The following is a 14,190-nucleotide window of genomic DNA, read 5'->3' on the forward strand; positions in this document are numbered from 1 at the left end:
TCACAGGGCACATCCCACCTTTCACTTTATACAGTGAACAGATGCCCATAACCTCTGGGCATAAGGAGCTCCAGGGATTCTTGTGTATGAAGCACAGAAGTCAAGTCGGTTAAGGCTCCATTCAGAACACACAGGCTTGCTCCAACCTCTCACAGTACAATCTCCTGGACTTGCAGATTTTTGCATCATACCCTCCACCAAACCATTGTGGTCGAGTCAGTTCCAAGTCATGGCAACCCCACATGTCAGTGTAGAACTGTGCTTCATGGGGTTTTCAAGGCTGTGACCTTTTGGGAGTAGACTGTCAGGCCTTTTTTCCAAGGGGACTCGAACTACCAACCTTTCAGTTAACAGCCTAGTGTGTTAACCCATTTGCACTATCTACGGACATGCTGTACCTACTAAATCTCGATCTCTGAGGAAAGGACCTGGAAATCTGCATTTTGAACAATCTCTCCAGAAGATCCTGATGTCCCCAAAACTTGAGAACTTCTGGCTTCAGATCTGCTTCTAAGTGCATATCCCCATATCTGCCAGGCTGTCCTAATGGCCTTGTGGGAAGTCCAAGGAGGAAAGGGGATGACATCCCCCAAGCTGGTGTGACAGTGATATGTGACCTTAGGCCATGTCCCCGCAGATAGGGCAGGCTGGATGAGGGGCTGGGGGAAGCAGATGGGACTCCTGTGGACATCTCTTATCTCCCAGCTTCCTGAGTTGATTTCCATGGGTAAAAACACACATCACCGCAGCCCAGGCACTCCTCACAGAATGCTCCATCCAAAATGCTCTTGGCCCTTGACCTCAGCCACCCCCGATCGTGACTCTCCCTCTCCCAACAGAGAACCCACCCACCTCGTTACTTAAATAATCTTTATTTCTCATGCACTAGGAAAGATGGGACAGTATGAAACAATATATTTCACAGCAAAGGCCTCAGTCCAAAACACGTAACAGGAGACCAGCCGGGATCCAGGTCTGGCCAGAACTCTGAGACCATCCCAGGGATACCACCTCCAGGACTAGTGGCAGATCCAGATGCAATGGCCCCAGATACAACACTCGGTGGCTGCCCCTTCCCACAGAGCCACAGGAAGCTGACAGCAGAGGAACACGTAGACTGGAGGAAGGACAGAGAAGGCTGCTGGGGCAGTGACTTCGTGGAGGCCAGGCCATGTGGAGCTCCCGCTCCAGAACTTCCAAGGCCTGAGTCTATCCCCTCAGGACCAGGAGGTCCAGGGCTGCAACTGAACTCTTAGCTAGAGTAAAAGCCACATAAACAAAGTGGGGCCTAAACACAGGCCCTGGCCAAAGCTTGGATTTGCCTAGGCAGGAACCCAAAGGCTACAGGGGCCAGCCCCCACAGCCTTGCCAGGCCCCTGGACGCTGGAGGCGCCCACAAGACAAACAGGCTTCAGAGGATACTGGGACAGCCCTCAAACCATTGGCCATCAGGTGCTCTCTGAGCCAAGACAGCAGAGAAGCAGATTCCTGGGCATCGCTCTCACTGGGTTGCGCGGAGACAGCTACATGGTAAGACATGCAAGACAAAAACAGAGAAGAACCAGGACATGCAGAGACCACGACGTGACGGGAGGGGTCCAAGAACAATGTGGTCAGGGTGCTGAGATGCAGTAGGCGTGAGCTGGCCAGGCTCACTGGGGCCTCAGGCTGGTGGTGAGGCCCGCCTCCTCTGGGATGGTCTCCAGCATCTCACTCTGGACGGCCTGTGTGATGAGAGCCAGCTCCTGGCACAGTGTCTCATAACGGTAGCCCACACGGATGTCTGGCACATTGGTGCAGCGGATGTCGTTGCCCTCAGGGCCCTCCTTGGTGTAGTTGGGTCCCAGCCAATGGCTCTTTACCTGAGGATTTGGGAATATAGGAAGGACTACAGCCAGCTCTGAGTGGTCATGCTTCACCCCAGAGCCATCCAGGGGCAGGGCCTGAGCCCCAGGGACTTTCTCAAATGCAAGGAAAGAGGGGATGTCAAGGTGCAGGCAGACCCGGGGTGAATGAAATACCTTGTGGGAGAAGCCACTCATAAGCACACTGTTGCGGGCCAGCTCGCACATGTCACAGGAGCTGAGCTTCCACACCTGGGTGGCGATGCTGTACTCTTCCATCAGTGGCTCCTGCACAAGTCAGGATGCCTCAGACAGGTTCACAAAGGCACCCTCCCAGCCATCCCTCCCTTGTAGGATCTGCAGATGTAGCCAGCTGGCCCTTGGTATGCTGCATTCCACCAGCAGGGGGCAGCAACAACCCTGCAAGAACCAGGACATCTGCCTGGTGGGTTCTGACCTTGGTGAAGTGAAACTGCAGGGGGTCATCAGTGGACAGGGAGACCATGAGGCCGCGGGACAAGTACTCAGGTAGTGGGTTCCGGTGATAGCTGAGGAAGAGGCTGTTGTTGCTGAGTGGAGACATGGCAATGCCGATCTGGGCCAGGTAATACAGGTACTGCAGGACGGGGGCCTGGGAGAGCAAGAGAGCAGGATGGCTTTTGAGGGGGCTTCCGGGCTGGGAAGGATATGCTGGGTGTGGGGGTACAGGCCACAGCAGTGGGAGAATGAGGACAGCCCAGGCTGAGCCTAAGGTACAGAGGGTCAGTGATAGTCAGAATCCAGGGTAGGGCCCAGTTTGGAGGCTGGGGGTGGGGAGTGGTGTGGAAGGTTAGCTGTACAGGGAAGGGGAATCCGATCTGGGAGCTCAGTGGGGAGAAGGTGACCAGCTGGGCGGGGAAGCTGGGGGTGCAGGCCCTGACCTTGCGCAGCAGCAGCCCATGGGAGATGTTCTCAGCCAGCATGAAGGCCGATACCAGATGGTGGATGGGCCCAGCCTCCCCGCAATGCGGCCTCAGCACAAACGTGTGGAAGCCCCTCTGCCTGGGGACATGAAGACTGGTCAGCTCCTGAGCCTGGGCTCCTGGGCCCCCGCCCCAGTGCATGCCTGCCCTCCAAGCCAGGGACTACATGGGCCTGGCATAAGGGATGGGGGTAGTTCTTAATAGTGAGGGGTGAGGGAATGGCACCCTGAGAGCAGGGAAAGAACTCATCCAGTCTAGGCATGGGAACAAAAGGTGGGTCAGGGCTTTGGTGGCCCTAGCCCAGGTCAAGCCCAGAGAAAAGTCTGTTGGGTAAAAAGGTGAGACACGGAGCAGAGATGCAGCACTGGGCAGGGCAGGCACCTGCGCAGGTGGTTCAGCATGGCCATGTTGGCGAAGGTGTAGTATAGGTAGTAGGAGTACGGTGGGTTGTCCTCTTCCACCCAAGCCTCAGGGAGGGGGCTCTCCAGGTTGAAGACATGGTTCTCAGGCTTGGACTCATCATCCACACTGTCAAAGCCATCCACCTAAGACATGACCCTGTGGTCAGGACCAGATCTGCTGGCCAGCTGCCCCACAGCCCAGCCCTGTGCTGCCCACTCACATGCTTCAAGAAGAGGTGCAGCTCTGGGTGGCTGGCAGGGTGCACAGTGGCCTCAAAGAGTGGCAAGAAGATGTTCTCCAGCATCTCCTGGAAGTTGGCCAGCTGGCCCTTGGTCCGGTACACATCACTGCAGGTGAGACAGTATGCACATATGCGGCAGGCCAGCAGGGTCAGAAGCTGGCCTGAGGTCACGGAACCACTTGGAACCATGCAGGGAAGAAAGGACACCAGGGAAGCCAGACTGGAAAAACCACAGGTGGACCAGGGAGGCCCCTTCTTTACACAGCTGCCCTGGAGAACAAGAGCCAGACCCACCATGTCCCTCCCACCTTAGGGACACTCACAAGAGGCGGGGCACCTGCACAAGCCAGCGCACGTTGGGTGAGTACACACGGTGCACCACAGCCCAGCGTGCCAGCTTGTCCCACTCGTCCCGTGAGCGCCCGTAGATAGAGAGCCGCAGCTCAGCATTCTGGTACTTGCTCTCTTCCAGATCGGCCATCACCTCCTAGGAGACACGTGTGGGGCAGCTGTCACACCCAACTTCCTGCCCCGCCTGCCTCTGCACCCACCATGTATTTTCAGAAGGACCTCTTTATGTGCCTTTTGTTTAACTTTTATTGTGGAAATCATAGAGCACATAAAAGTAGAAAAAAATAGTATAAGAAGTCTTCTCGCACCCATAAACAAGTTTCCGATATCAACTTTCTGCCATTCTTGTTTCATTTAATCTCCCAGATCCCACCTCTAGACAGGTGGGTACTTGGGATATATGAATGAAGAAGCAAAAATAAATAGACAGAATCCATCTCCCAAAGCTTATGTTCTGACAGAGTGAGATGGCTAATAAATTATAAGCATTAGAATTGGTGTCATGGACAAAAGAAAAAGCAGAGCAAGATGGTATCGTAAGTGTAGGTAAGGTTAGGACTGACATCTCAGGATGTTCACAATTGTGAAAAAGAAAATTGTTTTTAGAGAAAGTTGAATACTTGCTGGATATGAGATAATACATAAACTGATAAACTCTCACTGCCATCAAGTTGATTCCAACTCATAGCGACCCCTGCTGGGTTTCCCAGGTGGTAAACCTTTATGGAAGTAGACTGCCCCGTCTTCCTCTTGTGGAGCAGCTGGTGGGTTTCAACTGCCAACCTTCTGGTTAACAGTCAAATGCCTTATCCACTATGCCACCATCTTCCCACATGCTTCACACATCCGTGGTGAAAACATGGGAAACTGTTCACTACAGATTAGTAAGTAAACACAATAAACCTATGCTTACCTTGCTTATTGGATAATCTGACACTGGATATGATCATGGCATTTTGGTTGTTTTTTAAAACTTCATGCATCTAGCTCATCCTTCTCACCCTGAGCAAACCTTCAGATACTCAGGCTCTTAGCTCAGTCGGGGTGGCTGTCCACAGGCCAGCACTGCCCCTCCAGTACCTGGGCCCTGGCAGCCACTCCTCCCTACCTTGATGATGTGAGCAAAGTATTTCCCAGAAACCCTGTTGTCGGTCTTGATGAAGATCTCCCGGAGGACGGACTCCCCGATTGGGTTGTACTTGGCATTGAACTTGTCAAAGCGATGGAAGGTATTCCTATCCTGGGGAAGACGGGCAGGCCTCAGTCACCCCACTCCCACACTGGCTCAGCCCCTCAGCCCCGTACACACAGGGCACAGACCGCATGCACGTCTAGCGTGTCCACACTCAGGTCGTAGGCGGTGAGGTTCATGCTCTCGAAGACCTCCCTAAGTGTCTGCTCGCGGCCCTGCTCCACATGCACGATCTCCTCCAGGTGCCGCTTCATCGCCCGCTTGATGAAGCGCAGCAGGTGCTTCTGGTTCATGCAGGATGAGGCGTGGATGTGAGTATCCACCTGGGTGGAGCAGGAGACTGTGAGTCCACCCAATGCTGAGAAGGCCAAGGCCTCAGAGTAGTGGGATGGGAAGGGACTCTCTACCACAGGTAGAGGTCCCAAGACCCTGAAGGGGAAGCTGGGTCGAGGCACAGGATCAGGGACACAGGATGCCACAGGGTGAGGGCGCACCTTGCGGATGTTATAGAAATCCCTGTGGGGCACCTTCTTCTGGGCAGCCAGCTCCTTCATCTCATTGAGCAGCACGTGCATCTGGAATTTCGAGCTTAGGTACTGCAATCGGCGGTAGCAGAACGACTTTCTAGGCAGAGGAAGAAGGAAGCAGGAAGTCAGAGCCCTAAGTGAGGTAACTCGGGAGGACCTGGGAAACAGAGCAGAGAGGGATGTGGGTGGGTGCAGTAGGACCCACTTCTGCTAGTCAGTGAGTAGGAAAGGACAAGAGACTGGTGACAGGCATCTGGGGCAGGGCTGGGAAATCTGAGCTAGGAGGGGAGCTAGTGTCTCTGATGGGCAGGGGCTCACATGGGACCGTTGATAATCAGGGCCATCAGCACATTGACATCAGCCACAAACTCCTGCAGGTCAGGATACGGCAGCTCCAGCTCTGAGCAACTGGCATGTAGGGGAAGCTGAGTGAGGAGAGCAAGCCAGGCCATGGCCCCTCCTCGACTCTACGCAGCCTCCCACACAGCCTCCCCCAACGCACACCACAGCTCTCTTACTGCTCATCAGGTTCCCTGCTGGTGTAAACATGCACCACGCCCCGCACCATTCGCAGCCCATAGCCCAGGTCCCCAGGCATGGTGCTTGGTTCACAGTTCCCATACGGGTGCTGTTCCAGTGCAGTGGGGTGCACCAGGGTGTCTGCAGGGATGAGGAGGGGGAAGTCAGGTCCAGGGCTCTCCTAGCCTCCTCCACCTTTCCAAAGTGGGGTGAGGCCCATTGCCCACCAAAGGCCCAGAAGAGGGTAAGCACTGCCAAAAGCCCCAGCAGGGCAGCTTCTGCCCCTACTTCTACCTCTTGCCCCCCAGGGCCACCAAGAGGCTGGGAGGAGCCTGGGTGGCAAAGAAACTCAACTCAGGGCCCCCAGGAGACCAGGACACCTAGAGTAGGGCAGGGAGGGGGGTTCCCACCAGCAGACATAGCAGTCTCAGGGCCCAGCTCGTAGGTCCGGGTCTCAAGAGGCTTCTCTGCCAGCTGCTGCAGGTACCGGCGGGTGGTGGGGCAGAAGCTCTGCAGGGACAGGGCCATGTACTTCTCCCGGATGAAGAGGGCCCGCACCACACTTTTGGCAGCATCCAGCAGGTCTGTGAATGGCACCTAGAGACAGGGACAGGGGAATCACTCTCCTTGGTCTGTCATCCCAGACCCAGACTTAGCTCTTCCCTCAGGCTTGGCCCCAGGCCCCACCACTTCCCATCTCCCACAGGCACTGATCCCAGACACACTCAGACCACTCTAGTCCCAGCATTCAAGTATCTCCCAGCCAAGCCAACTGCTCCTCTAGCTTTTAGAAAATACCTTCTCCTGCCCATCCCCATGCCCTCAGCTCCCCCAGCTGGGTAAGCTCCCTGGGACACCTGGGGATGGGGATCCAAGCCACCACCCCACACTCACCCCACACTTCTCCTCCCCGGAGATAGTGACCCGCTGGAATTCCCGCTCCAGCAGCCCATCGCGCTCCCGCAGGCCCCGATCACCCTGGCCCTCGGCCTGTTCCTTATAGAGTCTGCACAGGGAGGTAGAAGAGGGAAGTCATGGAGCCTGCAGTGGGTAGGCCCTGGTTCAGCCTCCCCCTGCCCTCTGCCCTCCTCACTGTAGGTCCGAGGAACTGTCTGTCTTCAGGAAGTCTTGCTTGGCCCAAATTAGGATGTCTGGCTCCAGCCTAGAGGTGAGAGGAGGGAGAGATCAGGCAGATAACAGGGATAGCCCTCGCTCCAGTCTGGCACCGAGTTGAGGGCTGTGCGCAGGTAGCACATACGATCCTCACAGGCACAGAACCTTGTGCCATGGGTGCTGTTCTGGCCCCACTTTGAAAATGAGAAAACAGACCCAGAAGTTAAGCAATACGTTCTAGGACATACTGGTTGGGAGAAGGAAAGAACCAGAAAGCAGGCAGCCCGAGTCCAAAGCCTGTGCTTCTAGCCACTGCTCCGGGCTGCCTGCCCTGGGTGGAAGGGGCTCTGAAAGCCACCGAGTAGACAGCAGAGGGAGGCTCGGCTGACTGCCTGAACTGGCCACAGGGCCCTTTGGGCGCCCTGCAAGCTCTGGGGGTCGGGGCTGGAGACTCACTTGACATCCTGGCTGATCTGCCGTTCCAGGCGCTGGCGCCGCTCCTCCAGCTGCTCGATGGGGCTCTCCTCCGGAAACTCATAGGGGGCACTGCGGAGCTCACTCTCGGCCAGTGAGCGGCTGAACAGCTCCTGGTGGGAGGAAAGGGAGGCCAGCCAGGAGGGGGTCAGTGCCTCAACACCCCCTACAGTGCTGGGATGGGGGAGGGTAGCAGGGCTGGAGTGCCTGGACAGGCAGGGGATCCAGGGCCAGCTGAGGTGAGATGGGGGTGGGGCAGAGGCAGGGCTTGGGGCAGCAATGAGGGGCACCACCAGGGGATACCTCAGCAATTTCCTTGCATTTGCCATCCATGGATGTGCGCAGATCAAGCGGGAAGTGCTTGAGGCAGGGCGCGGGTCCTGGCAGGGATCGAGCAGACTGCAGCGGAGGGGCCCCCAGACCAGCCCTGGCCTCTGTGGGGACAGTGACACCAAGACCAGGGGGTTGAGGGCCAGAGTCTGGGTACCCCTGAAGTGCTAGGCTCCTGCCCTCCCCAGGCCAGCCCCAAGAGAGGCCGGAGAGGGCCCAGAGAGCTGGCAGTCGGCCCTCAGCGTCTGAAGAATGAGCCTGCATGTAGCTCCCACAGGACCTCACCCTCACAGTATAGCACAGGGACCTCACCCACCCCAGGCTCAGGGTGGGATCCTGAGTCTGGCCCTGCAACAAGTAAGTTCATTGACTCCAGGAATGAGAACCTTAATTCTGGACTAAGTCCCACTCCTTCGGGCCACAAGGACCTCCATGTGAGTGCTTCCCACAGGCAGGCAGACACCCACAGGCAGGCACACACACATGCACACACAGAGACACACACAGCAGGCGCTCATTAAGGACCAGGTGGCACACCCGGGAGCCCCAGCCCACAGTTCCAGGGCAGGAGGCCAGGATCAGATCTGCCTCTGGACTAGCAGACCCTCCACGCAGAGGGGCAGGGCCCCCACCTGATACCCCAGACCTATAGACCACAAGGGCAATCCTGGCTGCCACTCAGCTCTAACCTGAGGACCAGCCCTCAAAGAGGAGAAAAGGAAGGGAGGACCTGTTTGGCAGGAGCCCTGCCTCTTCCCAGGAAGCTTGCACTCTCCCCCAGGACCCTGGGGCTGCCAAGACAGCCTGGCCCCAGCCTGCCCCTCCCACTGTTGGCTGCCCCTCCAAAGGGAGCTGTCACAAACAGGCTGCACCACTCAGGGGCCCCAGGATCTGGGCCAGAGGCCCCAGGGAGGGCTCTGGGAAAGGGATATCAGAAGCCAGGGGTCTCTCTCCACTGAAGGATACTGCCTTTGCTACCACCAGGAGGTTGATGCCAAAAGCCTTGGAGCTGCTAGTCTGTAGGGGCTGACTGAGCTCCTAGCCCACCCTGAGGGTCTCTCCCTAGCTAGCTCTAGACTTCTTCTAGCCCTCTGCATGGAACTTAGCTCTCCTAGCCAGCTCTGGGGTGCTCTCCTTAAGTACCCTCCCTTCCCCTCTATCCTGGCTAAGGGAAGGACTGGGGGCTCTGCCCAGGCAGTGTGCCTTAAAGTCTCTGTGCCTGCTTCCCAGTACTCCAGAGTCAGGTCCCCTGGATGGACAAAGGGAAGAGGGAGGTGCTGTCCCCAGATCCAGGACCCAAGCCCCCCCACCCCTGCGCCCTGGTACCTGCCTGGGCCCTACCTGCAGAGTTCAGGCAGCTCCAGCCAGCAGCTCTGCGCCCCTTGCCCGCCTGCCTGCCTGCTGTGTGAAGCTGCAGCCGGTCCCCCAGGACAGCTCAGGGGCCGGCACGGGCTGTACCAAGTGCAGCTGCAGGCAGGGGAGACCCTGAATGACAGAGAAGAGCAGGGGGCTGGGGGAATTCAGGGGAGCCCAGCAATCAAGGAAGGGGCATCAGAGTTGGAAGAACCCCAGAACTGAATAGGGCCTTAACCTCTACAGTGTCAGGGCCCAGCCAAATGTGGGGTACCCAAGGCTGATATGAGCAGAGCAGGCTGGCAGGGAGAGGCCAAGCCGCCTTAAAATCCACTGCCCTAGGAGACAGAAAGTGGACAGGGCCTGACTGGCCAAAGGGTAGAAGGAGAAAAAGAAAGTACAGACCAGCCCTCCTCATCTCCTCACCCTCTAGTCCCCGTTGCTCCCTCTGCTCCAAGGCCATGTTGCCCATCACTACCCGCTAGGCCCCTAGGGGCTCCCTCAGGGGAAACAGAGTTCTGCTACAGAACAGCTGGCTGGCAGTTATAACAGCGGCCTGGATGGGTACGAGTCACAGAGGCTTTCCCGCTGCCCAGCCTCGATGGCGGGGGTGGGGTGGGGGGGGTTGGTGCATGGCCCTATAGAGCTCTAACTCCTATCCCAAACCTACTGGCAGGGGCAGGACAAATTGCCCAGAAGAGTTCTGGGAGAATTAGAGGACTGGAGTGACTCTATTCCCAATTACAGGCAAGTCTCTACTTCTCAAAGTTTCAGGTCCTCAGGGTGGTAAGTGGTTCTCGGCCTACCTGGCTGCAGCTGTGTCAGACTCAGGAAATAACGGCGCTACAAATGTTCTTAAAACCACAGTGAGAGTGCCAAGATGAGGGGCTGCAAGGACAGACTCTTGGGACCTTCAAAACAATTTCCACAAGTAGCCCTACTCCCTGGGGGAGTTGGGGAGGTCCCTGGGCCCAGCACTGGCGAAGGCAGTTGAGCAGTGAAGGGCAGAGGAGTGAACTCAGCAGGGAAGTAGATGGGGAGTGATGCCACCTCTAACTCTGAAGAGGAAGGAAAATGTGCCCCTGCCTTGCCCTCAGGATGTCAGGCAGAGCCTAAGGTCCTTGTTTGCCTAAGAACACTGATTCTATACACCTCCTCCCCAAATACAGCCCAAGGCCACTTCCAACCCCCTCAAGGGGAGGCAGACCACAGACCTAAAGGCTGGTCTGTTTCGGGTCAGCAGGATGAGAGCTAAAGGCCCTAATCTCAACCCCATTTCCCTCTGGGGCCATCTGGGGCTCTACAGCTATCGTGGAAGTGACAAGGGCAGGTTTTAGCAACCAGAGACTTCCCACCAGCCTGCCAAGGCACTGCAGGGCTGCTGGGGTTCAATGGGAGTAACCTCCACACTCTGTGGGGTCAGGGTTTAGAAGACTCAGCTGCAGGCTGATCCCTTCTCCTGGGTCCTGTGCTAGAGGTTCTTGGCCACAGCACCATAGACACACACACACACACACACACGTACCCACTCACACAGGGGAAGAGTCAAGCAAAGTGCAGAGAGGGCCCAACCCCACCAGTCAATGAATACCTACTCCCCAACCACTCCCACCAACTCCAAGATTCTGGCCACCCCGTTTCCCCCATTGACCAGGAGCCCCTCACTCACTGCCAAGAATGCCTCGTAGGCAAGGAGGTGTCCAAGGCTGTGCTGAAGAGTATCAGATGCTCTCACCTTTTGACAACCCAAGGTCTCTGGTTCAGCAACTGGTACAGACCTAGCCCCAGGGGACACACCCTCTGGATGGCACAGACCTGGGCACAGAGAATACTGACCCTCAGGACAGTACAGGCCTCAGGCAAGGCATCTTCAATGGCATACAAAAATATAGGTGGGGGATGTTCAAGGTGTAGATACAGACTGCTGGTGTGTGTGTGGGGGGTGGGGGGGGCAGCTTAACCTGGTCACCAGAGTGGAAATGGGTCCTTCTGCAACCACAAGGGCCTGGGAACAGGCAGACATCCCTCAGACAGACCCAGGCAGCTGAGCCCTTAAGGAGACTGGCACCACTGCACCATGCTGCCTGTTCCAAATTGTGCAGAGATGCCTCCCAGAGTGACAGTTGAACCAAAGGGTGCAGGAGTACACGCAGCACAGCAGCATCCCCCGTCTGAACCTTCAAATGCGCCTGACTCACAGAACCCCATCTTCCTGAGGAGGCTCACACACAAACAAGGAACGAGCAAATGATACAGCCACAAAACCAAGCTCCCCAGCTTCAGGGTGCTGCCAGCAATGCTGTGACATAATGTCAGACTTCCAGCCAGGAGGTTCTGATCTGGGGTTCTAAAAAGAGGAACTAGCTGCAGGAGAGAGCCTGAGCCTGCTTGGGAAGGCACAGCTGCCAGTCTGTGTGGCCAGTCCTTAAGCCAGCGGGTCCCCACATGCCCTCACTCCATTCACACACACTCCATACGCAAACAGTTTCAGCATAACCACACGCTGACACGTGTGCAAATACACCTCTTGATGCACCCACACCCACTCCTTGTCACAGAGAACTGCATCCCTGACACACAAAATATTGGTGACCCCTCACCCCACCATCTTATCCACACGGCCCTCCAAGCTGTCCAAGGGATCGAGGGGCATGTCTGCAGGGAAGGTGCCGGAGATGGGGAACCCGGTTCTGAATGGACCAGTGGCCTGTGCTAGAGGTGGAAGGCAGACTGTGCCTGTGGCTAGGAAGCACAGACTCACCTGGTGCTGCGGCAGAGGCTTGCAGGCTCGCCCGCTTCTTAAAGAGATGCTTGGCCTTGGGCTTGCCGGGGCCAGATGGATAGGATGCCATGGCTGAGGCCGCGGCGACAATGAGGGGGAGTCTGAGCGGCTCTGGCTGGGGCTTCGCTCTGCCACATCCAACCCCTTCCTCCGCCCCGCCCCCAGCGGGAGTGACTGATGCAGGAAGCAGAGGCCGGGCGGGCGGAAGAGGCCCTGGCCTTGATTTCTGATGTTGTCTTGGCAACCTCCAAGAGTCAGACCTCCATCCCGCCCCTTGTCCCTCCGCTCCCCTCCCCTCCTCAGTTCCCCGGGTGACAGGACGTGGTTGGCGGGATCAGGGTGGGGGTGGGGGTGCAGCAAAAACAAGATGGGGAAGGGCAAGTCCCCAGGTCTCTACTAACCCTCTAAGGAACCCTAACCCTTTGCCAGGGCTCCGGGGCAAAAAGAGCCAAAGTCCATGTTGGCTAATCCAGCCAGCTCGGTAGAAAAAAATAATAAACAGGAATCCAGTCCTTGCCTCCAACAACAGAACACATTCTCAGAGCTGGCGCACTGGGGTACCCCTAGTGAAAACTTGGCCCTTCTGTGGGCAGAGCCCCCATTTTTCTTCTCTGACTCCCTACCTCCAGGGGTAGCCCGGCTCGGGAGGTGGGGGCGGGTAGGACGGAGAATCTCAGCCGGGTAAGGAAGGGTGAGTTTTGGGAAAATTCCACGGTCGGGCAGAAGCTACGTTCTAGGAAGGCATGGGGGTTGGGGGTCTTGTCAGGGGATCTGGGTAGATGACCGCACCTTCCGACTTTTCCCTTTGTGTTTCCACACTCAGGCGCTCCTTCCCTCAACCCTCTCCAGGAGCTGGTAAGCTTCCCTAGGTCCTGCAAACTGTGCTGAGACACCCCCCTCAACCTTTTGTCACCCAGGCCACTGCACTTCTTTGGCGCAAAGACCCTCTTCCCAACACACGCACACACGCTTACCTGAGGCCATGCTGTCCAAGCCCAAAGGGGCACCGGGGAGGATCCCCGCGAGGGTCTACCAAGACAGGACGCCTGCGTCCCGAGTGAGGAGAGGGGGCTGACTCCAGAACCCCGCCAAGTCGCTGCAAGGGCCCCTGGTCTAGCACTTAGGTGTGGGAAGTAAAACAACCCTTAGCAGGAGACACATCCCCGCCGATCTCCGAGGCTGGAATGGCCTCGGGGAAACCCAAGAGTCCAGACCCCAGGCCCCGCGACAGAGGCGGGCAAACCACGTGTTCCCCAGGGAGCGAGACCGGAATTCGTCCACGCTTCTTAACAGTCTCTGGGTATCCTAAGTCCAACCCTTGTAGCCGATCTGCGGAAGTCACGCAACAGGTGCGACTCCACCATAACCCCCACACACACCCCACACCCCAACAGAGCTGCTCTTGCTGCCCCAGCCCCGCCCCCGCCAGGCCTGCACCGCCCCCGCCATTTTTCTCCTTCCCGGCGCCACGTGAGCAGCAGCCGCGCCCAGGTCAGCTTGGTTAGGCCCTGGGTCTTGGGCAAGTCGGTCAACTCTCTGTGCGTCAGCTTCCTCATCAGTAAGACGAGATGGGATAATGATAGTACCTCATTCAAAGGGGTTATTATGAAGATTAAACATAAAGCCCCATTGCACAGAGCCTGGCACGAACTCAGCTCCCAATAAAGGTAGCTATTATTATCCCAGTATTCATTTTAAGCAGAAATTGTAGCCCAGCATTCTGACTCTGTTGTTGTTGTTGTTGTTGTTTGCCGTCGAGTCAGCCCCGACTCATAGCGACCCCTCCTTGGGTTTCCGAGGCAGGATCACTACGGAAGTAGGATTGCCCAACCTTCCTTCCGAATTCTGACTCTAGGTCATTTGTTTTCTTCTGACAGGGTGTGCCCTGCAATTCTGGCTCCACTTTCCACATTTATTTCTGTATTTGGTGGTTAAGAGCCTAGGCTCTGTAGCTAAATGCCCTGGATTCAAATCCAGCCTCTTCCATCTACTACCTGACAGACATTGGGCAAGTTACTTCTCTGTGCTTCCATTCTGCCTGTGAAATGAGTGTAAAAATCATCCAGTGAAATTTAGGGACAAACTTAAGGGCCCTAATAT

General features: G+C 56.7%; 1 protein-coding gene across 1 annotated transcript; it reads right to left on the reverse strand.

Moving 5' to 3' along the window:
* Nucleotides 1-1,652: 1,652 nt before the first annotated feature.
* On the reverse strand, nt 1,653-12,315 carry AMPD2 (adenosine monophosphate deaminase 2). Its single transcript, XM_007949650.2, has 18 exons — nt 12,070-12,315; nt 7,929-8,059; nt 7,608-7,738; nt 7,132-7,200; nt 6,933-7,044; nt 6,449-6,635; nt 6,038-6,179; nt 5,838-5,927; nt 5,487-5,616; nt 5,121-5,315; nt 4,909-5,040; nt 3,773-3,936; nt 3,429-3,555; nt 3,188-3,351; nt 2,765-2,885; nt 2,302-2,475; nt 2,022-2,132; nt 1,653-1,862 (listed from the first exon to the last, which is right to left on the reverse strand). The coding sequence occupies exons 1-18, from the start codon at nt 12,158-12,160 to the stop codon at nt 1,653-1,655; spliced, it is 2,481 nt and encodes an 826-aa protein (XP_007947841.1). The 5' UTR covers nt 12,161-12,315.
* Between the last annotated feature and the right edge of the window lie 1,875 nt (nt 12,316-14,190).

Source organism: Orycteropus afer, unplaced genomic scaffold, assembly GCF_000298275.1.
Source record: "Orycteropus afer afer isolate SDZICR_OR568_19922 unplaced genomic scaffold, OryAfe1.0 scaffold00010, whole genome shotgun sequence".
Classification (NCBI taxonomy): Eukaryota; Metazoa; Chordata; class Mammalia; order Tubulidentata; family Orycteropodidae; genus Orycteropus; species Orycteropus afer.